Source organism: Cydia pomonella, chromosome 13 (assembly GCF_033807575.1).
Source record: "Cydia pomonella isolate Wapato2018A chromosome 13, ilCydPomo1, whole genome shotgun sequence".
In the NCBI taxonomy this organism is placed as follows: domain Eukaryota; kingdom Metazoa; phylum Arthropoda; class Insecta; order Lepidoptera; family Tortricidae; genus Cydia; species Cydia pomonella.
This window is the reverse complement of record NC_084715.1, coordinates 9,061,754-9,086,724: the sequence shown is the minus strand read 5'-3', so window position 1 is coordinate 9,086,724 and position 24,971 is coordinate 9,061,754. Positions and strand designations below refer to the sequence as shown.

At 36.4% G+C, this 24,971-nt stretch overlaps 2 protein-coding genes across 2 annotated transcripts; both read left to right on the top strand.

Moving 5' to 3' along the window:
- Positions 1 to 1,488: 1,488 nt before the first annotated feature.
- LOC133524118 (uncharacterized) lies at positions 1,489 to 15,362 on the top strand. Its single transcript, XM_061859969.1, has 3 exons — positions 1,489 to 1,818; positions 12,991 to 13,124; positions 13,514 to 15,362. Exons 1-3 carry the CDS (start codon positions 1,753 to 1,755, stop codon positions 13,644 to 13,646), a joined length of 333 nt encoding a protein of 110 aa, XP_061715953.1. The 5' UTR covers positions 1,489 to 1,752; the 3' UTR covers positions 13,647 to 15,362.
- A 1,967-nt stretch (positions 15,363 to 17,329) lies between these two features.
- LOC133524115 (uncharacterized) lies at positions 17,330 to 24,965 on the top strand. Its single transcript, XM_061859966.1, has 7 exons — positions 17,330 to 17,521; positions 19,069 to 19,177; positions 20,601 to 20,702; positions 21,220 to 21,333; positions 21,788 to 21,936; positions 22,837 to 23,014; positions 23,483 to 24,965. Exons 1-7 carry the CDS (start codon positions 17,432 to 17,434, stop codon positions 23,659 to 23,661), a joined length of 921 nt encoding a protein of 306 aa, XP_061715950.1. The 5' UTR covers positions 17,330 to 17,431; the 3' UTR covers positions 23,662 to 24,965.
- Positions 24,966 to 24,971: the final 6 nt, after the last annotated feature.

Here is a 24,971-nt window from a genome sequence, read left to right as displayed (position 1 = left end):
AGCAGGAAAAAACACACATCTTTCAGGGATCTCTTTCAGTTAACCTTTGAGCAATTAAGGGAGAATTGGAGAACGGTAGACATCAAAACTATACTTAATGGCATGAAAAAAAGTATTTAATTTCCTAAAAGATAGCTAGGTAAACTAAAACCTACAATATATAGTATGGGATATGAAATAAAACAAATATGTAAACAGTCATATATAGTTATAATATATAAGACATTACATACTTTATAATACATATAAGTATACAAATACTACCTAACCGCAAAAATCTTTTAGATTAAGTTCAGTCCGAAAGACACAACTTTTTTAAGTTCACCTTTAGCGATGCAACCGATTAACACTGTCGACCAGCAGACGGTAAGGAATTCCATAATTTGACAGAGTACACAGTAAAAAACTTGTCGGCGTTTGAGGCGGGATAAACAGAGAGAGATCTGTACTGGAACGGAGCCGGTGCCCGCTAGCTATTGATCTTAAGTTAATGTTTCATCAAGCTAACTATTAATTAATAATTATTTTTATCCCAGAAATTTTTGTTAATAAACAATTAGATAGCTTGTTGAAATATTAACTTTAAGATAAATTTTCAATGGGAATAAATTATTTGAAGTATATAATATTACAACAAAAAAAATCGAACTAATTTTCTTATATACATACTTAACAAGATCACGGTATAAAAAAAAAAAGATATATTTTTTTAATATTTTAAAACATTAAATACTTTGATTTTAAATTGTTTTATTAATTAAAAAAAAATATAAACATAGTCCATTTTTTACTTTTATGACGTAATCTTGTTAAGTATAAGAAAGGCTCCACAAAGCGAAATAGTTTAACTTCCAATTACTTATTTACAATGAAGACGAAAGTTCGAGATTTTTTTTTTGTTAGCAATTGCCTAACTTGTTTGTTGTGCTTGTTTGTTTTGTTTGAAGTGTTTAAAATACACTGCACCTATTTAAATTGATATTTAATACTTTAAAAAATATTGAATTATACGTCGTACTCAGACTACAAAAGTTTCTATGTTAGAATGCATCTCCAGTTCATTTTTGTATGATTTTGCATATATATAATAGAGCTTAGAATGAACCACTCTGACTGAACCCTCTAATTATTATTCAATATTTTTATGAAAAATAATAAGTGCCAGAAGACGTCAATTTGCCCAGAAGATGAACAAATATACCCTAATTATGAACAATTCGATCTTATAGTTGAACCAGTATAAATGGTAGCCTCAAGTACTTAAAAATATGTAAAAATAAATACCTACAATAAAATGGTCTTATACCTACTAGTAGTACCTATTCGAAAGATAGCAAACTAATGTCAAATTTTAATTGCATAAATAAAGGGATATGTATTTACATTATACTTTCCAGTGGTTCAATTATGTGGTTAATATCAACCAATAGAATAGTAATTAACGTTTTTTTTTTACTCGAAGTATGAATTTTCACGTACGTACCTTTTTGCAGCGTCTTATACTTAAGAGTAACCGGTGGATACAAAATCATGAAAAATATTGCTAAAACATGGTAACCATTGTATCGTAAAAGGCACGACACGAGGGCGTAGATTTCGTTAGGAAAATCTGGTAAAGCGCGCGGCGTGCGGGCCTCCACTGGCAATGCCTACATATACCCGGCGGGCGGCGCGCGGTCCTCACATCACGTCTCGGCTTCGCGCGACACACTACACACTCTCCACTGTGACTGTAGACTTGAAAACGTGAACATGAAACGACTGTTACTTCTCGTGGCCCTGTGCACCTTTGCCGTGGCCATGGTCCCTAGGCAGAGGGTGAGTACAACCCCTTTTTATCCCCTAATTTAGAAAAAATCGGCATGAATAATCCTTTATTAACATTTTTTGTTTTTAAACTACGCATTTGGCAAATATGAAATATCAATGGCGCATTAAAAATTAAACATACTTAAACGGTTTTAGTTTGTCGGAATTGATTTTGGTTAACGAATCTTTTTTAAATTTTAATAACCGTTACAAGTGTTTTAAAGATGTAATTTTGAAGGTAGTTTAATATAGTGTGTGAACCGTGTTTTTGATAGAATACACATTTATTAAAAGTAGTAAGCGATTTTATTGACCGATCTGACTAATAGTTATTATATTAATTATCATCATGACCTACACCTACAATATTTTGAGCACACGTTCGATTCCTTATCTTCATAGGCTCATACGTAAATAAATATGAACTTATGACCGTAGCAAACGCAAATAAACGATTATATACGCATAATATCTATCCGCAGTTCAGGAGTGCAAGATTAACATGTTACTTATGCGAAAACAAGATAGAAAATAGGCTAGGTAATATTTAGGTAGTACATTTTTTTGCAGTATTGAATTCAGGAGCGTCGTCATTTTATGCTCTAAATCTTTGTTTCCAACATCTGAAATTATAATTGTAATGTAAATTACCTAAGTAATTACACAAAAGTACAAACAAAATTGGTTCCATCCATCAAAGCAAAGGATGGTTCTGTTCAAAATGCTCGAGCTTTAAACGATCGTGAAACATTCTACATACGCATACATTGAAAAATTCAAACTTCAACGGTCCTTAAAGCACCTTAGGATCTTTAAGTACTTGAAAATAATGCAAACACTGTAGCGAAGGATTATGCTAGTATTGATAAAAAGATGATTGAGGATTTTTGATTAAAAGTAAGGTATTAAAAAAAGAATAGCAACAGTCACGAAGCGTTATATTTTGAAATTAAGTACAACGGCCGCGAAGAAATCTGGACCTGGGTTAACAGGGAAGAAAGTTAGCTTTTTGAATCTAACGAAATAACGGTACTTTTTCTATGAAATTCCATTTCGGGAGAAAATACGTTTTTCACTAATTAAATCTTGACAAATCACTTTGATTTTGATGTCGATCGCTTCGGCGGTAGTAATATATTCTAGGAATAGAGGTTTAGCTTTTATTTACAATTTTTTTTGGTTTGCAAATTTTGAAAAAAAGATAAACCTAGTTTTTCTTTGTTTCAATAACATACTCAAAAATCATGGCGAATGGAACATATTTAGAAGTGGAAAAACGTATTCTCTTTTTGCATGGACGATCAAGTGCTATGCTTCCCCCTTAAGAAATTTTCAAACGACAGTCGCGAAATTATACCTACACTTTAATAAACCGCAAAAAATGTAAAATAACTTGTATGAATAAAAACCGGCCAAGAGCATGTCGGGCCATGCTCAGTGTAGGGTTCCGTAGTTACTCTTCCGTCACAATAAGCTAAACTGGAGCTTAAAGTATAGTAAATTGTTAACCAAGGGATGAAACGGTACCTTTCACGCGAGTTAAACAAATAGGCAAATTTGCATAATCAGTACTAATTAAAGTCTTTTTACTATGAAGGGGAAACTTTTTGCGATAACTCAAAAACAGCTAAACTGATCATGTCCGCTATAGTTTTCATCTAAAGTCTTTCTTAAGCTCGACTTCCACGATTTTTTTCATATTTTTTGGACCTATGGTTCAAAAGTTAGAGGGGGGGACACATTTTTTTTCTTTCGGAGCGATTATCTCCGAATATATTCACTTTATCAAAAAATGTTTGTTGAAGACCCCTATTAGTTTTGAAAGCCCTTTCCAACGATACCCCACACTGTAGGGTTGAAGCAGAAAAAAAATTCACCCCCACTTTACGTGTAGGGGAGGTACCCTCAAAAAAATTAAATTTTTAGATTTTATTGTACGACTTTGTCGGCTTTATTGATTTATATATCCATATCGAATTTCAGCTTTCTAGCACTAACGACCACGGAGCAAAGCCTCGGACAGACAGATAGACAGACAGACAGACAGACAGACATGGCGAAACTATAAGGGTTCCTAGTTGCCTACGGAACCCTAAAAAGGCGCACCGTGATCACTTTGTTAGTACCTAAAGCTTTAAATAAGTGCATTATGTAAAAACGCTTTCTAGAATTCCAACGAAAAGCTCTTGAATTTTAATTTGTACCTAAACAAATATTAAATATTACTTAGGCCCGGTACAAACGCACTGCAACCTGACTGCAATTTGTATGGGAACTGCACGCCAGCTATAACGTCGGCGGGTAGTTCCCATATAAGTTGCAGTCGGGTTGCAGTGCGTCTGTATCGGCCCTTAGCCGTTAATTATTTTATAACTACCTACACAGTTAAACTTGACAAGTAACAGATTGTTATTCTTTCACACATTGTTTATTGCATTATTATTTCTTATCTCATTTTACTCCGTAAATAGGTAGTCGCCATAGCATTATGGTGAACTGTAATCACTATTTTCAGTAGATAAACAAACATACAGCGTTTAAGATTTTTATCAGATCTAATTTTAAAAGGTAATTTTTTCGTTTCGGTATAGTTGAGTTGTTGAACAGTTTAAATAGTATACGGTGTCCAGACGGTGCACGGGTCACACTTCTATGAAATTATGACGTTTACTTGACACTTGTACCGTCTGGGCTGTCAAAATAGCTGCCAACTTACCTTGGTCTGACTAGTAGATTAATTGATAACCAAGGGATAAAAGGCACCCATTTCTGTACAGAAATGGTGCCTTTCACCCGAGTTAAACACTCTACTTTTCAATTCGAATACGAGCAAAGTAAAATACAGTAGTATTTCGTGGGGGTATTTTCAAGTAACAATTTAGGTAAAAATGTCGTTATTTAATGGAGAGTTAATGATCAGAATAGAAATGGTACAGCAAATCCATTTAAAACCAAAATTTGAATTGCTTATCGTAAAAAAAGAAAAAAAACGTACTTGGCAAGTACAGTATTCCCGAGCATAAACGTACCATTTTCGGCACACTTTTTAGTACAACTCGCTTTCAGAGCATGAGAAATGAAAAATATATTCCCTCTAGTGGTCCTCTATCTGTGGTTGAGCTGGAAGTGTATTTTCTCGTAAAATTATAATAATAATCAATATTGTCCATGACTACACATTAATGTCAGCGGAATAGTATCTTTTATAAAAAAAATTGTATGTGACGCTACTTTTACATATTATAAAATAATTTTCCTAATTCATGTTTTCATACGGTAACTTAGTTTGCATGGCATTAGGAGTTTCGTTTGGCGTAAGAAAGTCGAGCTCACTATTTGAATCTTAACAAAAATGTATATGGTGGGTAGATATAGGTAACTATTTTTATGACTACCTGCGCGTTTTTTTTGTGATGGGTAGTTAATTATATTCCTGGATATTTCAAACTAAAATTTAATTGTAAACCATAAACATTTGTTGTCAAATATTTGCTCATTGCATTACATTTTGTTACCTATGAACTTACTTCTTATTAATGATTTGTCTTTCACCTGTTAGTGTTTGATCCTTTCGCATTTTCTCAAAGGTTAGCTGGAAGAGATCCCTTTTAGGGATAAGTTCGCCTTTATACATAACATTTTTTTGTTTTGTTTTGTCTGTTTTATATTAACCTGTTTATGTGCAATAAAGTGACATACATACATACATACATACTTCTATGATAGTGGTTAGGGATCAAACAATGAGTTCTCATTTCGATTCCTGGCAGGTAGATACACGTACCTAAGTTCATTTACACCTTTGAGAGATTGGTTTCAATAGCAATGATAGTTCCAGTTAACTATTTGATAATTTTACCATCTAAATGATTTGGCGCCGGATACCTATTTACGCGATTTCGATTATAGATTCCGTCATTATCTATAAGGAGCGTGCATAAACTGTTGTTGGCCAGCACATGAGAAGTCAGGTTTTCGGCGCGAGGTGTATATGTGAAGTTTATCCTTCCAATGTAGCCCATAAGATGGCAGCTTAGAGCCTCCTTATTAACAAGAAATCGTACGGGGACGGTAGATAGCACTTGCTTAAGCGTAAGCGCGTGGCGTTTGTTTCAGATTAAGGCCACAAAATGGCAGACCCGCCAACGCACACGGTACCTATATGATGCTGACTGTGTCTAATGCTATAGTTGTTATCTACAGTGAAAATGACTAGCAGCAGTTACGTACCTGCTTTAGGCGGTTATCACACTGCCGCCACATTTCATTGCGAACTACGAAGCGACAAATTCGCATGCGGCGACGACGGTACGATGGTGGTGAGGTATCTTCGTCCGGAGCTGCAGTGCATGACGAATAACGTTTATGAAAAAAAATCCGTACAGTACTACGGAGCTCGGTGTGGCATTGCCTGCGCTGCGGCTCGCACCGCATCTCCGTCCGAAAGAGCGAAGCGTCGTGCGATTCGCACCTTCGGAGAGGCGGACCCAATATGTTATACCTATACGGTTTTTGCATGCAAATCAAGATTCTACAGTAACGCAGCGCCGAACATCGTTTCGAAGTGCGGAGCAGTGTGATGACCGCCTTAAATAATTATTTACGTTTAAGTTTTTTACTTTTGTCACGGTATACTAATCTATGTATCTCAGAATTCTATGGTTTAAGACATTTATTCTCAAACAGAATACAATTCATTTGTTATGAGAAATACAAATTACATTTTCATTACACTTGTACGAAAAAGATCTTATTTCATGCAGGTGTGCTGAAGGACAAAGGCCTATTTTGTTCGCGCGGGAGTTATGGATTGTGAAAAAAAAGCTAGGGAGTTATAGCTTTTTTTTTTAATTATGTCATTTATTCATACAAACCAAGTAGCATAAATGATTTTTACTTTTAAAATACTGACGTTTATAATTTAATATTTTTGTTTATGTTAAAAATTATTTAATTTGATTAATTTAACAGCCGTTTAAAATATTTTTACATAATTTTCAATCGTGGCTGAATGCCGAATAGGTCTGTGCCTTCGATGCCTCACCTGCCAAGAAATTACAAAATGGCGGACGAATGTTTGATATGTCACCATATTTAAGAATTATTTCGCTTAAAATTTAGTTTTTTATTCGCAAGTGTGATGAAAAACATTGTGTGTAACTCCGGGGGTAAGAATATTGCAAACTCGGATCTTTAATTCCCTCGTATCCAAAATTTCACTTACCCCCCTCGTTGCACAATGTACTATTTTAAATAGCTTACACAGTAATATGGAATTCTATATCAAATAAATCCCAATATACGGACAGATTATTGCATAACCAACGAAAGTTCAGTACCGACAGCATTAACTGATGCGTCATGGGCCCAAGCTAGAAGTAGGCCGATTAAAGGGGATCGGAGTGGTTCACGTAATGAGACTAAAGAGAGCGTCTGGTGCAAGTCTGCGAGACACTGACAAAAGTCTATTTCCGATAGCCCTTTCATATGCTTTTCACATTTTATTTGGGCCGCGAGCCGCTAATACACACTGACTCACGCTACGGGTGGGAAACTTGACATATTTCTGCGCAGTAAACAAATTATGAATAGGTCAACGACCTACGTTGTTTCCTGTTTACGTGGTATATCGCGTTTCCACGTGGTAGTCGGGTGGAATCGTCGCCCAATTCCGTTCATTGATGGCTCGTGTCGAGAGTGCCGGATACGCTCAAGGACGCAGTATTACGTTGCACTACGGTTTATTATAATAAGAATCTAGTAAACCTTAGTGCAACGAAATACGGCTGCATTCGCAATTCAGTCCATTTTCAAGGGTTTTCGATGTATATGATGTATCTTGTACAAGGAGAGTCCAGAAACACTCCAAAACAACAATTAAGGGGTGTACCGAAAAAAAAACTGTAAACTTCTCATGAAAAAACTGATGTGATTAAGAACAAACTAAGGTTTTTAGAATAACTACAATAAGAAGCAACTTTTAACTTATATTTTTAACTTAAATTCTTTTTGTAGGAGTGACAGGCAGTTTCTTCCTAGCATATTCAGTGACAGCTTTTTACGGAACCGTTTTTCATATTTGCCTACACCAGCCCATCACCTGCTGGAATTGTTAATGTTTTTTGACTGTTTCATTCTTCTATCTTAATACACTTTTGATTTGAGCCCAATTATAGTGGAATGGCACTGCAGGACGTTTGGTGCTCTTACTCTGCTCCTCGTCAATTACCAAATGCGATTTTTATACGAAGGAAATTTTATGCATTTCGACTTGGCCTAGAATTAAATAACACAAATCTTCTTTTTTTCTTGCTGTTTGGAAAAGACCAATTTTCAATTATCTCTTCTATTTAGCGTTGTAACGTCGTACAGGATAATACCGGAATTACGTATATTGAAATATATAATATAATAATAAGACTTATTATCGCGGTAAGAAAGTTGTAGTCATCTTGCTTAGAAACAAAATTACAGCTGTTTGAAATTTACAGTTTTTTTCGGTACAGGCCTTAATTTAAATCATTATACTCGTAAGTAAAATAGTTTGAGATATTTTGTGACAGCTCATGCACCTACTCTAAATCACTACGCTCCTCCTATAAGATTAGGGGCATGATAGGAGATATACTTATATTACTTCTAGTAAACATCCCTATGATGGACGTGGCATCAATAATGAGATGTAAAGTGCCAATTACATCCACACTTTATCAGTCCTGATCCTCATATCAGACCCGATTTCGGGCCGGAACAAGAGTATTTTTCCGTTTCACCAACTATCAGCACATCTTTTACAATATTTGAAATGTAAAATAATGGTTCATATGCAAAAATATTATAATAAAATTTTTGACAATTTAAGGCAAAGTATTTTTTACATTTCAAATATTGTTAACGATGTGCTGATATTCCGTGAAACGGGTAACGATTATCAGGCCCGAAATCAGGCCCGTTATCGGGAAGTGTGGATGTAATTGGCGCTTAACTATATCACAAATCCTGTAAAATAAATATTTATCATCAGTTTTAAACGCTAGTAATATATTTACCATAAACAAGAGCCATAGCTTCTTAAGTATGACGTTTCATTCATTTCTACCTAGTTCAAAAATAAATGGCGCCATACTGTCCATGACTAGAGAAAAAAGACAATTTTAATTTGTTAATTATGTTTAAACCAATTACTCTTTCAGTATTCACGTCGAAAATATAAAAGACGTTTAACTTTTAACGCGGAACGCTGTAGAAATTTTATCTGTATCAGTAGTGAAATATCAACAATACTCCAATTTTTCTCTTAAGAGGAAAGGCGACCGCCGCTTCTCCATACAAACGTAGTCCCCATTTTCCTCTCTGAATATTGACATTATGGAAAATATTTTTTGCGTATATTAACAATAGCTATGCTCCTAAGTTTGACTTTTTCATCTTGACATCGATTATTTTATTATTGTAAATATTAGGGGCGAAAAATAGATTTTATACAAATTTTAAATGCTCCTAACTCTCATAATAATATTTAAAAAAAACAACGGGTTGCTCTCCGGGGGTGCCGGCAGAAGTGAAAACTTGAATATTAACGTTGTGCATTTTTGATATTTTGGAATGGTTAGGGAATAATTTTGCCCGAATTGCTTTAATTATCAGTATAAAAGTACTAAGTATCATTTATGTGGTAAAACACAATATTCATTTATTGCGCTATCGTACACAAACATGACAATTTATATTACATTAAAAATTGTACACTTCTGAACTATTACAATTATTTAACATTAAAAAGTTTATCTCTCAGAAAAATCAACTTCCATCCATAACATAGAAAAAAGACAAGGATCCATAATTTCAACGACTACGTCACGTGTCCGTCTTACGAATTTTCAATCTGTCGAATCTGTCGGTCACGTGACCTGTCGCGAGTTTAAAATTTTTTCCTCATCCCAAAAAATGCACAGCGCCGCTAAAGAAGTTTTCACTTCAAAATCTAAAAAATCAAACGTAGGGGCATAGCTGTGGTTGCTATACAACAGATTATGCTACTAGCTTTTCGGTGAAGGAAAACATCGTGAGGAAACCTGCATACATCTGCGAAGAAATTCAAAGGTGTTTGTGAAGTCCTCAATCCGCATTGGCGCAGTCCGCAATCCGCAAGCCCTCTCACGCCTGTGCCCAGTAGTGGCATGTATATAGGTGAATTATTTATTATTATTTAGAAGTTTTACATAAAAAACTTCTACTCGCTCTATTTTTTTTATATCACAGTTTTTAGCAACGAAAACTAGAGACTGACATAAATATATGTTACGTTAGTGTTTTGTTGTCAAGTTTCATGTAATTTAAGCATGTCGTTTTAAAATGATACTGTAACTTCGATTGTATGGGAGCCGTTATTGAAGTTATTGGCGGCGGGTTCATGTATCTCTTAAGAGGCAATAGGAATGGTAATTTCTCCATACAAACGTACTCGACTGTTTCCTCCGTGATTTTTGAAGCTGGAGCCATGTTTTTTTCAACACAGATTATTAAGCAGAAACGTCTGCGAACGATGCTATTAAGCTTGGAATAAATTTAAAAGTGGAAAAATTACTGTCTTGGGTGCGACTTGAACTCTCTGTGCCTCTGGCTCCAGAGGCCGTCAGTTCAAGTCTCAGCCAAGACAGTAATTTTTCCACTTTTAAATTTATTCCAAGCTTGACATCAATTAGCCTGAAAAGCAGCCCGACACAAATAATGTAATTACCATTTAGATCTCAAAATTTCGTTACATTTGGTTAAGTTTTGGAGGAGGAAACAGTCGAGTACGAAACATCGTTTTTTGAGATTTTTACGCAGGATTTTTACCTAACCTGGCGTTGTCCTTATCGCACTAGTTTAAGGAGTCTATTCCGTTAGCGACACGAATATATTCACTTAAAATAATTAAATCTCAGCTCCCGTATACTCTTAAGAGTCCTCAGCAAACTCGGTTCTCCATACAAACTTAGTTACGCACTCATTTTTAAATGACTAGCTACGAGTAGATTGCTCTGAAACATTGTACTTACAATAGGATAAGGTATGTCTGTAATCAGTTTATGTAGCCTCAGATACCATAGTAAAAAAATACAGTGAATTTATGATTTTCATACAAAACTTGTTTTTGCTCTATTTCGTTTGATTTATATTTATAAGATGGAGCAATATAAACTAATTTCCCCTAACTAGCCCTAGCTTAGCCTATTTCTAATTAGTTATGTCATTGTATGTGCAAAGTTTCATTACAACTCCACACGTAGTTTTAAAATGAGAATGAGACTCCGTTTTTATGGGAAGGTGAAATTCGGTCGAGCTTGCCGGGGACTCTTAAAGATAAGATATTCCTATTAGTATAAGTAGCTCAGTGACGCCATTTGTCTTTAGTTATACATAGGTACATAAATAACCCTTCGGCACCCTTTCAGAAACCCTCTAAAATATATAGGTAATACCTAATACCTATATGTTTAAGTATACTATACTTTAATTCAAGAGTTGAAAATATACCATAGTTATCTTGAAGCTTATAACCGTTAATGATTTTTTTTATCACAAATACTCACTTTGAAAACTGAAAAAAAACGTTGCATTTTATCCACATGTGTGGCTAAAATCTGATGCAAATTTTGAGTTGTTTGGTTAGCTTATAGAATGATTTTGAATGATAAACATGCATGAATGCATAGCGTTCATTCAAAATTGATTTGTAATGGGTGTTTCACTTGGGAGCAAAGTTTGTTTAACCCGCGTGCCTTGAAAGCCTTGCAACGCTCGTGGTTGAATTTTAGGATCTTTCGCTTGCTCGGATATCAACATTAACACGAGAGGTTAAACAACAACTTTGCCACGTTGTAAAACAAATACCAATCAACTTTGCCCCATTGTAAAACAAATAACTATTTATTATGACTAAAACAAAAGAAAATATGTTTATTCGTCTCCGTTATCATAAGACTGGCGTCAGTGGTTGACGCATTTATGTAGCACCTAATCTTTCACTTCGTCAACGAAATTAAATCATACTCAACTCAATCACACAATGACGTAGATGACTTTACACTTAGTGTTATGTAGTAATAAATTATTTTTTGAAAATGAAGCTACGTATAATATGAAAATATTGCCCCCGCGGAGATATTTTTATATTATACGTAACTTAATTTTTACTACTTTTTACGTTGTTTTAAAAATCTGAACTTTAAAAACATCCATAAAACTGAATCGCCAAAAAAAATATATTTTTTTTCAAACCTGCTCACAAAATTTAACGAGAATCTGTTAAGATTTGCGACCTGTAGAGGAGAACATACGGACATAAGAAAGCATTTTTGCCTAAGCTGAAAAGGAGAACTTCACTAACGTTCGGTCAACTTAAATATGCATTTTATAGATAATACGAGAATATGGCACATCATAGAAATACTTGTTGGCATAATGGGATTTAAACCTGGAAATGAATCCACTTGAAATATTTATTTTAAGACCGCAGAACGCTTATGAACATGGGTATATTTAGCTTCCTGAATAATAAAAACTCAGAAAAAAGACACGTGTAAAGACAATTAGCATGTAAGTCGCTGTAATGAGGCAGCCTGTCTATTTTTAGCAACTTTAAGGCGAAAGTGACAAACGTAGTCCTCATTTTCCTCTCTGGATATGAACATTATTGAAAATATTTTAACACAATTTGTTGTATTCACAGTTATATATGCTCATAAGTTTTTTTTTTTTTTTTGAAATTTTTATTATTATACGAGCTAGCAGCATTAAAAAAATTGTATAAAATCGGTTTTCGCTCCTAATAGGTATCAAACAGTCATAAAAAAATCGATAAAAGTCAAATGTAGCAGCATAGCTATGGTTAATATACATCAAATAAAGGATAACTCACGCTAGACCGAGCCGGGCCCGGGCCGAGGCGTCCGTCACTCTATTTTCTTTTCTATGATAACGTGGTTCTTTCCATAGAAAACGAAATGCCGGATGCTCCTGCCCGGTCTAGCGTCAGTCATCCTTTATGTAAAAATATTTTCCATAATATTGATATATAGAGGAAAATGGGGACTATGTTTGTACGGAGAAGCGGCTGTCCCCTTTCCTCTTAAGTGATTCTGACAAAAGTGTATCTCTGAGCAATCGTGCATTACTCTCCATTTCTCTTTACAGAGAGCGATGGAGGACAACCAAAGTCTCGCAAGCATCCAGAAGCCAATCTGCGAGTCGAAGACGCCGTGTGGCTGGCTCTTCTACAAGGATAACATTGAATATATTCATGAGAGATGGGAAAGAACTAATGACTAGTAAGTATTTATCTTTATAAGCATTTTTATTTAAGAGGGAAGAGTAGCTTTTTAAATCTTACGAAGGAAAGGTAATTTTTCTATGAAATTCCATTTCGGAAGACAACGTTTTCCACTAACTAAATCTTAACCTTTCTAGTTAAGATTTACTTAATCTTTCTGGTTTAACCCATTGGTTGATTGGTAGTGAATGCCGAAAGGCATTAAGTCTGTCATTTGTACCTTCAGGTATTGTGCAATAAAGATTAAATAAATATATATTAAATCGGGTTATTTCCACTAGTTGCGAGCCTAGTAAAGATAGTTGCTCGAAATTTACGAACTTCGATTTTCGCGGTTATAACCCACCCGTACTAATAAATGCTTAATATCAATAATTTTCTTTCCAGTTGTATATGCGCTTCAAATTTGACGTGTCAAGAAGACGAAAACGATACTACAGGCAAGGCCATCATCAAGAGGTGCAAAGTGCCTGTGCCTCCAGCACAAGAAGATAAAAAGTCAGACAGCACAGAGAGCTAGCGAGCTACGTTTCGAGAAACTTCAAGCTGTTTATCGACGACAAAGCATCCGTCCCTTTTTAAGAACCTATCTGTGTCATCCGATTAAGCATCGACGTCGTCGACCGGTACAACTATAACGTTGTCCCATCCGATGTCGGATTCCAAAGCCAACTCTCGTCGGTGTCCCATCAGCTATCAGACGTCTGCAGAAAGCCGATTCGATATCTGAGCGATATCGTTGAAAACACTAGAGAATTTGATCGCAATGTGGGCTTGTCCAGCGCAGAATAGCTTCAGACCTTAAAAAACAGCTGCTTATGTCGGAGATAAATACTAATTTTATTAATCAGTACAGATGCTATCAAAGCATCATATTGTAGCTATAAGACAAATACGAGTAGGTCAGGAAATGATCCAAACTTATTCAAACTCGAGCTCAAATAACGTACATACGTTTAGGTTAGAAGCGAACTAAAACCATATAAACAAGGATTTTCAATAGGACATAGTTAATTTGCCATTTTTTAGATTATTTTACATTTAGTGCAGTCTTGGATATTTTAGCATTTGACTCCTCTGTATTCCGCCTTGTTATTTTGTTAATTTTATATTGACTTGATTAAATCACTCGTGTGACCGCAACTGATAGTAGGTTGACCATTTACATTTAAAACATAGCGAAATGAAAAGTGATATTCGACAGGCGAATGTAAACTTCTTGGCTATAAATTAGTAAATATATAAAAACGCACAAAGGCTACTTTCCTGAAACCGAATGTGGAAACATTTAACATAATTTTGGTGCTTTTCATTTTTAGTTACAGAAAAGGCAAAAGTGTATTCAAATTGTAACGAGTTTTTTTTGCTATTTCTATAATGGTTACTGTATAGGAATGTTGAGCTATACTAGAGATATCGCTTAAGGCTGATAATACACTACAGATAAATTATAATAACAACCAGGTTAATTGGTCTTCATGAATTTATTTTCACAAAACGCAGTAACGAAAGTCGAGTACTTTTTTTTTGTCATAGTAAATTTACAATTTAATTTCGAATGGTTACATAATATATTAAGTAAGATTCTTCATCAATCTGAACAAATAAAAATATAATAATAGCCAATGGTTAAATAAGTTGTGTTGCTATCACTTCCAGACATTCATCATTACTAGGTCTATTGATTGTGTAAGATGTGAAAAGTAAAAACAAATTCGTACCTTGAATTTGGCAAGAAACGCAGATGGCGCTGAACGGTTTAATACAATATCCTGTAAATTCAGTTGTCAAATTTAAAACTTTGAATTGTAATACAGCGCCACCTGGTATGGTTGTCAAACTAGGGGATACGTTGCTTTCTTAAACTTTACCCCCCTATTACTATCATTTTTATTTTTTAAGTATTTTCTTTAGTAAATGTGTGATGGATACAATGTTTGATGGTATGAGTAATGATGCGATAATTAAAGTACTTAATGATTTTAATAATAAGTAGAATATTAAGGTGATATTCGTCTTTCGAATATTCACATTGCAGTTCCTATTTTTTTCTTTAATCATAATCATTAACGAGTATGTGAGAGTGAGGGCTAGATTTCATTAGAAACAGGCTTTTTGTAATAATTGCAGTTTTCTTTTATGACATACTGAGCTGTATTATTAAATATGTTTTATTAATAAGATTTTCTTAATAATTATTTTTTATTTTTTAAATGATTAAAATAAATGACTAATTTTTATTCGTTTCCTTTAATTAGCTGGGCACCTGCGCGTAACTAAAATTACATTTTTTGTATTGTTGCAATACTCGCGATAGTAATCTACTTAAATATGAATTGTTAGTTTGAGTTCTGTGGGGTGTCGTACTCGTAACGGACGGGTAAATACGGAACCCTCCACTGAGCGTGGCCCGACACGCTCTTGGCTGGGTTTTTGTTTCTCACCTGTTAACTTCCAGAACCCAGGAAACTAACAATTCATTTAAGTAGGTCACTATCGCAAGTATTGCAATAATACAAAAAATTAAATTTTAGTTACCTACGCGTTAACGGATTAACGTTGCCCGCTGCCCAGCTATGTCCTTTATTTTGTAGGCTCCCTTGCAAACAACTCAAATTATGTAACTAACAAGTACCTAGTAACCACCAAGTACATACCTACTGACATAGGCCGCTAAATCTAAATACTTAAATTATTTTACATGCTAAATTTAGACATGAGTGGTTTACCTACCTACTTACATGAGTAAACATGATTAAAGTTACAAAAAGTCTATTTTAAAGTTAATGTATTATCCGTAGGTACATTAGTGATACATTAATACATACGTCGATTCTAAGTAGTCAAAGGAAACAAGTAGGTAGGTACTTAGTAAATCTTTTTAACTTAGGCTTATGAAGTTATGAAGTTCTTTTGTATTATTATGTTAAGTAAGTAAAAATAGAATATAATCTAGTTCCAGTCTCAAAACTCTGCTCCCTTACAATCTTTTTTTTCCTAAGTCCAACTCACGCTTGACTGTAGATTACTAATTGGTGTTCCTGTCATCTATCTGTGTCTATATGTAAAGAATATTTTTGTTATTCTGAGGAGTGCTGGCGGGGCCAATGCTATTTTTTTTGGGTTTCGTAGTCAATTAGAAACTTATAGTTTCGCCATGTTCGTCTGTCCGTCCGTTCGCGGCTTTGCTACGCGATCACTAGTTCTTGAAAGCTGTAATTTGGCATGGATGCATAAATCATGCATGGCAACAGAATGGTAAAATAAAAAGCCCCCATTTGGCTTGTTCTGACCGAATGGTAACTACGAGACCCCACGTGTACTTCAAATTATGGAGTCACACTGGGAATGGAAGTTGTGGTCAAGTGTCTACTCGTTTCTATTGTGTTTAACTTCCAAACGTTAATTAGCTTTATGGATATGTGTTGGTTTTACAAGGGGGCAGAGTTGTTTAACAGCTCGTGATAATATTGATACATGATTGATACCCGAGCAAGCGAAAGATTCCGAAATGTAACCACGAGCGTAACGACTGGTTCGAGAAGTTAAATATTGTGCGTTTCAAGGGTTTCAAGGCACGAGGGTTAAACAAAATTTCCGTCCGAGTGAAACACAAAAATGTTCACCACACCAACGCGAGGAAAATACTAACTATGAAATACCAAAAAAATCAAACCAAATCAAATCCAAATGAACGTAATAAAAAAAATGTCATTCAAATTCAGTAGGGAAACAACTCAAAATTTGCATTTGATTGCTTTGCCCCACATGTGGATAGAATGCAACTTTCTCATTCGTTTTTGAACAATCAAGAAGGTCTTTTCCAGTTGGTGTGGTGAAAAACTATTCTCTATACACCATAATCATAACATAATAGAACAGATCTGGAAAATTACACATATAATTTGTACTTGCTTTACGCAACTTTATTCTGTTAGTTTCAATTATATCCCATCCAACATCTTTCAAAACTGACAAATTAAGATCACATTATATTTCGTATAGAATAGGAATTATTTCAAAATCTTCTACAGTTGTAACCTTTTCATCCCCAAATCGCCAATTGGTAATTCATTTAGAATGCGGGTACATTGAGATTATTAGCCGCGCGCGCGCCGCGTTATGTTAAATTGAGGGTAGGTGCAGAAGTTCCCCCGTATCGCTGGCTTGTTTACCAGTTTTGCATATACGTGTTTTTCTACGGATGCAGGCAATATAAAGTCCGCGGCATCTGAAACCTTCTTTTCATTCCGTGGCGTCGCGCAGGATCGGTTGTACGATTTGATTATAAAACCTTATTTGAGTATGGATTCTTTGCCGTTTAATTTTAATAATATGGAAGAAAGTAAACCGATTTTTACAACTGCGAGTGAAACAGTGTCTACATCGACCACGGTAAGAATTTTATTGAATTAATTTATATTTCTGGAGATTTCATTTATTATATATATACAGGTTTTGTTGCGAAAATACATTGTGTACCTTTTAAATACAGTAAACAATAATTTACGAACGAGTATGAATTAAATTAATGAACACTAGTTCGTAATTCCTGTACCGCTCGTGGCACACACACGTCATATTTGTAAGTAATAAGTAAAAAGGGAAATTAGTAGTTATATATTTATTATTAAATAAAACATAATTTTGCCTAATTCCATACGTTTAGAGGCCTAGGCCAAAATTTACGATTTTAAGCTAGGTATATACGAGGCTAATAACACGCTAGCGCGGGGTGCCAGTTTTACTGGCTTCGTCTAAACCTAGCTTTACGGACTATATCGCCCAGCAATTGTGATGAAATAATACATTGCAACCCTAGGTCGAAAGTTAGGATTTACGGACCGCATCGCTTATGACATCTTTTACGAGCAAGTATGATGAAAAAAAAACACATTTAGAAAGAACATTAAAATAAAATTTATATTATGCCATCTTAAATGAAAAGGTTCGCCTCTGATTAGATTATTAGATTGGGTATATGTTTGCTTATATTTATTGGGGTTTATTATATTTAATTTAGTATCGTCAAAACTATATAATCGTGATATGTTCATGTGCCTATGCCAAAAATTTTGGCCATAGTGGGGAAGAAGCCTCATACTATTTTCATACTAAAGCCTAGTATTCTAATTGGTTCAGCGGTTTAAGCGTGAAGAGGTAACCATTCGCATTTGTAATACTGGATTATGGCACACGACAACCCTATGTGGCTTTTGCCCAAGAAGCGGGTAACGCGAATACTTACACTTACCCACTATTAGATTCGTTATGCAATTGTAGTCTTATTCTTTTCAAGGAAATTTTACAGAGTAGCTAATTCTTGAACATAGCGAATAAAATGTTTATATTTTCGTGTCAATATGTAAAATGTAGATAGACTTGTGATATCTTTAAGAAAAAAAAGCGGCCAAGTGCGAGTCAGGCTCGCCCATGAGGGGTTCCGTACAATTTATGACGTACATATAAAAAAAACTACTTACTAGATCTCGTTCAAACCAATTTTCGGTGGAAGTTTCCATGGTAATGCATTTATATCATATATTTTTTTTAGTTTTATCATCTCTTATTTTAGAAGTTACAGGGGGGGACACATTTTACCACTTTGGAAGTGACTCTCGCGCAAACTACTCAGTTTAGAAAAAAAAATGATATTAGAAACCTCAATATCATCTTTGAAGCCCTATCCATAGATACCACACACATATGGGTTTGATGAAAAAAAGATTGAGTTTTAATTCTAATAATTTAATTCTAAATTTATTGTTTTTTTTTCTATTTTTGTATGAAAATCTTAGTGCGGTTCACAAAATACATCTTCTTACCAAGTTTATTTTTCTTATTGCGTCGATAGGATGGCGACGGCTCATTGATGACCGACATACAATACGGCAACTCTGCTTAAAATTGCATATTTATTATCTACACTTACCTTGAAACAGGAAAGTTTTGCACCATCGAACCGAGGAATGGCGGGCCAGGAGTTCTACCCCGGCAGCAGCGGGTTGCTGAATTTGCTGGCTCAGCAAGAGCCCCGACCCGGAGACACTGGTAACAAACATTGTATTAATCATTATTATATGACTCACTAGATTGTAGGCCAGGCCTGGTCTGGCCTAGTGGGTCGACAAGCCGATGGTCCCGGGTTCAAATCCTGGTAAGGGCATTTGTTTTGGTGTTTGTTGCTGATGAGCACGGAAATTTTGCCCCAGTCTTGGGTGTTTCTATGTATGTATTTATATATTATATATATCGTTGTCTAAGTACCCACAACACGAGCCTTATTAATCTTAATGTGGAACTTTCCCGCGACTCAAAATATCTCCACGTCATCTAAATCTGTTTAACAGTTCAAGCGTGAAGAGGTAACATACAGTCAGACACACTTTCTCTTTATAAGATTGGTATGGATTAGAAACTCGAAGCTCCTTATTGTGTGGTGAACCACTCTACCCCACATGCATAAAGGTTGACTGGAAGAGATTCCTTATAGGGATAAGTTTGCCTTTGTATACTGCACATTTTCTGTTTTATTCTATCTTAACCTGTCTTAATTCTTTACATTAAGTGTTTACATACATGCATACGTACATACTCCGTAACAGCAGAAAACCAGTTTAGATTAAAAATGTATTGATCGTTAATTAGTGTTTGTTAAGACTCTATAAGTAGTCCTATTTAAAACTCAACTCCGTTTCTTCACTTTTATAATTAAGTCGAAGCTCGAGTCCTTTTCAACTTGTTAGCGACCCGACCGAGTCTTTTGTAGAGACTGGAGATCTTTTCAGATAACTCTCAATATATTTACAAAAAAAAAATTGAAATTCTTTTGTCTTCATGTAAATAAGGAACGCAAGCGATGTAAAGGTAAGTATTATACCTACGAAGGAAACTAGAAACGTGGTGCATACCTACTCATCCGGTGTTGTCTCGCCTTATGCTTTTAATTTCATCAGTTCGAATTATAGAAAAAAACTTCGTCGAGTTTTCCCCTCTCTTTCTGCAGCAAAACGGAGACTGGTTTGTTCATATATGAAGGATTCTACCAGACGGCCGCCGACAAGCGCTTCAGACCGCGCGACCTTGGACGGACCGTGTAGATGGAGACAGTTTTTTCCAGCCTGCTGACCGGAGTGGACTTGCTCCTAAAAGGGTCATTCTCAATAAATGTCTGCGGTCCATTTGCCGCGTCCTTTACAAAATGTATGAAAAGAATCTCTACAATTAGACGCAACCGCAGACATATTCTCAGAGAATAACCCAAAAACGAAAATTGGAGCAAAAAGGTTGGGGCTTTAATAAGCACCATGTGTACACGAATAGCACAGTGCGCAAAGGCCCCCAACGAGACGGACTGATGAAAACGAACAAAATTACCAATTTCCGTAAGGGTCCTTTAAGAAAACCTTTGCCCAGCTCTGGATTCCTCGGCTGGTGTACATACACTCGCATTATGATTTTCTCTTTTTTTCAGCACCAACAGCTGCTGAAATGATGACCGATGATATGATGAACTTCCGAATGAACGGCACCGATCTGCTATTTGACGATGAACACACTTCTAACTATTACATGGGTATGATTATGATTAGCTACAACATTTTATATTTCATATCCTTAAAATAAATAATAAGAATACTTTAAATTGTCGGGTAGTTCCGAAATAGGACTTTTATCTCATAGGATTAAGGCTGATCTTCGGATTTACCCGAATAACTACACCTTATCTCTTTTGGTACAATATTTATTTTGCATATATATGTACTTATGTGTACATGTAAGTGTAAGTCAGTATGTAGGCAGTCAAGGGACATAGGCAAAAAACATAGGCCTACCCTCACTTTTACCATATACCTCTCGATTTTTAATTATCATATCATTATCATATACCTCTCGATTCTGTGGGCACAGTAATCTAGCTGGACATGAGATCGCAGACAACGTGGTGCGCCGAATCCCTGTCCTGAGCCTGTGCCCGAGTTATTATATTACGTCACTTCATTTTTCAGATATAATTTTATATTAACCATGTAGTTTCCCTATTGTGTATTGTGTAAACAGGCCCTTAACAAAGTTTTTTTCTTCTAAACAAGGTGCTGGTGCCAACCGGCCTGACCTGATGTCATCGAGCAACATATGGACCAACGGCAGCGGCGTGGCATCGGAGAAGTCCGAGATGATGGACACCTTCGAGTTCCTTATCAAAAGTACAGTATCTTAGTAATATATTGTTTTTGTATTATATAACATTTTTACTTCCAAAGAACATTTGAAATTGAATAATTAGGTACTCTCGTTTTGAAGAAAAAAATGCGTACATAATACTTATGTAACTTATAATCGTGTTAGACAAACTGTTAATGGAGTTGTATTCATAATTCATTTCATTATCTTTATGTTCGACATGATTGTAACGAACCTATTAATGAACAAATTAACTTCACGCGATAAATCCAAAGTCCAGCCAGTGGTCAGCTACTGTGCTGTTAATTATTAAGAGCTTGTAGCCTTTCTACTAGATACGGTTTGGGCTATAGTCCCCAAATTGTGGATTCGGGAATTCACACGTCATTTATGCAGGATGCTTTATAATGAGCAACTAAGCAGGGGTACGGCGTAGAAAGACTTAGACCAAGTAAGAAAACGTTATTTGCGTTGCAGGTCTATCGTCAGCCAACAACTACGTGTCTATGCTAACGCGCGAACAGCTCTCGTTACTGCGCTGCATCCGCCCGAGCCTGCTGTACGAGTTCCTTCAGGAGGTGCTCAAGGCACGCACGGACAAGCGCACACGCCGTCCCTTGCCCACCGTAAGTGTTAAGTGTCAGGTCAACAACAGTTGTGTCCGTGCTGACGAGCAGCATCCGTCCCAGCCTGTTGTACGAGGTCCTTCAGGAGGTGCTCAAGGCGCGCATGGACAAGCGCATACGCCGTCCTTTGCCCAACGTAGGTGTCAAGTGTCAGGTCAACAACAGCTGTGTACATGCTGACGAGCAGCATCTCCGCCCCCGCCTGCTGTAAGAATTCCTTCAGGAGGTGCTCAAGGCGCGCAACGAGGAGTGCACACGCTGCCCCTTGCCTAACGTAAATACTAGATATTTACGTCAGGTTATCATCAACATATATGTCCATGCTGCGCTGCGTCCGTCCCAACCTGTTGTAAGTTAGAGTTCCTGTTATGGCAAAGGCTGCTGTGCTCCTGACTGTATATTATCTTGTCCTTAATTACTACTTCTTGCGATAAACAGTCTAATACCCCAACTCATTAAACTCTACCCTACACCCTAAGTGGGAGGAGGGGTACGAATAACATCTTTGTGCCCCTGCTTATCTCGCCTGGACGTGGTCCTCCTGCTGATTAACGGAAGAGATAGCAACAGAGAAGGAAAACTTGAATCAAACCCGGCTCGGTGCCAGCCGTTATGCACCTGCAGCCGATCCTACTCTGCATGTATTGACTTGTCTTTCCCGCGGATCTAGTTGGTGAGGTCGAGAGAGAGTCGCAGGTCTTGGGCAACTCTGTGTCTCTTAGTTTGTGTCCCAGGCGATGCAGTGTCTGTGGACAGGTCACTTCACCCACGATGCCTCTGCCGCGTGGAAAATAACACTGAGAGTGGCAGTGTGTCGTGTTTGCCGCTCCCGTATTCGCTTACACAGCCATGAAAAACGTTGTCGCCCTACCGGATAAGTGAACTCTTTTTGCGATACAGGAATGCGCGTTCTGCAAGAACAACGGCGAGAACGAAGAGTGCTACTCATCGCACGCTCTAAAGGACTGGCGTGGCCGCGTACTGTGCCCCGTGCTGCGAGCCTTCAGATGCCCGCGGTGCGGAGCTACTGGAGACCGGGCGCACACCATCAAGTACTGCCCGGAGAACGGTGACAAAGGTAAATTTAAAGTCTAAGGGTGAAGAGTTTCTCATTGCATGCTCTTAGGGACTGGCGTGGTCGCGTGCTGCGATTGCATCGGAAGGCCTTCCGATGTCCGCGTTGCAAGCGCAATTTTCCCACTTCGCACAGAGAAAATAGGGACATACCTACAGGGTGTAACAAAAATAGTGGGGATCCGTTTAAGGGCATATTCAGAATCATGTTCTAATTAGGAAACTGTAGAAGAAACATTTTTTTGACGCGAATAACAACAAAATATTCCCTTAAATGGATCCCAACTAATGTTGTTAGGACTGATCCGAGCGTCGCTTACCTTGCACGTCAGTTATACGACGTTTGCCTTGGTAGATTAACATCGGCAGCAGAAGATATTTGCAAAAACTTATTAATAGCTGTAGGTATTATAAAGGAACTCTGAAAGAGGGATAAATATAAAATACTTACTAATGTTATTTACTTGTACAGATCGCCATGGCCTATCGTCCCGCCGGCGCGGGCCTCCATCATCATCACTCCTGCTGGGCCAAACCGGTTTCCCCGCAAGTGGGCCCTCGTCGTGTCCCCCGACCCCCGCGCCGCCTGCCCCGTCGCCATCGCCGTCCTCGGCCTTCTCGCCGTCGCTGTGGTCTTCCTACGGCTTATAAACTAAATTATCTTCGGGAAAAAGGTGGGTTTCCACTGGGAGTGGGCAATGGCTGAGCGTGTATGTTTGTTCGTTGAAGCTAGAGTGCATCCGATCGCAGTGGAAACCCGGTCTAACAATTAGGCTACTTATCACAAATATTCATTAGCGTTTCGTTTTCATGTTCAAAGCGCGCGCAACGTGGGAACGACGTTAATGAACACCGATGTCAAATATTGGTCCCAATATTGGCGTCGACATTGTCGGCCTCAAAGCTTTCACGAGCACTGATGTTTGGACCAATGTTTTAAATCGGTTTTGTTGGCCTAGAAATATTTTTGTGTTAGTTTAGGTTTGATATAGAAATTGCAGCAAATTCTTTCAACGAGTGTTATTCAGATTTGGTGAACTCTGAATGATACTTAGTTGATTATTGCTAAATGTTTTTTTTTTGTTAGTCGATTCTAAGGCCTTAGTAAATTTAAGTGCTGTTTATAAATAGCGCCTATTAGTTATGAAACTAATTCATGATAAATTCAATTTCTTTGCCCATGGGCACGACAATGGTATGTTGCTGGACATCGAGTACCGCGCTAAGGGTTTTTGCTGATAATCATACATTATCTACCTAAGTTGCGTTCTTATTCCATTATAGATTTTTCATTTCGCAAATATTTACCAACTGGACTTAAATGTCATAAATACAAAATTCAAAGCTTTGTAAATGAAAAAACTGTAATTACCTACTTGTCCATGGTGACTTTTCTATGTTATCGTAGAATAGTGCATGTGTTCAAGTAAATGCGATCTCTGACCTATTACACTGGCATATTATGTACACTGCTTTCGTCCCTTTCGCACTTGAGATTTATTTCATAGTAGAAAGAGATGATAGTTTTAAATCCAAGTGTAATGGAGTCCATTCAATTATCAGTATGCGGGTCATACTCTTTTTGAATTTCTTAGGATCGCCATTTTGAATTAGAGCGCAACTCGAAATCCTTAGTTATATATTTCAATTCCTTCAAATTTTTCATTGGGATTTAAAAATGATATTGCAGCTTACAATTGAAAAATTACAGATGTTTTATATAAATTACAACATTAATCTCCGATTAAATACGATTCAATCATTACAATTGCAAATTTCAATGAATTAATTGCTAATACTGATTCATTCAAATAATTTTGTTAATACATGCAATAATTGAACATCGATTTCTGATATTTTAGCTTTGGCAAATGTTAATGATATGATAATTAAGTGTTGTTTTACCAATGAAAAATTTACTCTTTTGGTGTGGGTTATTAAAGTATGAGCATTTATTATTG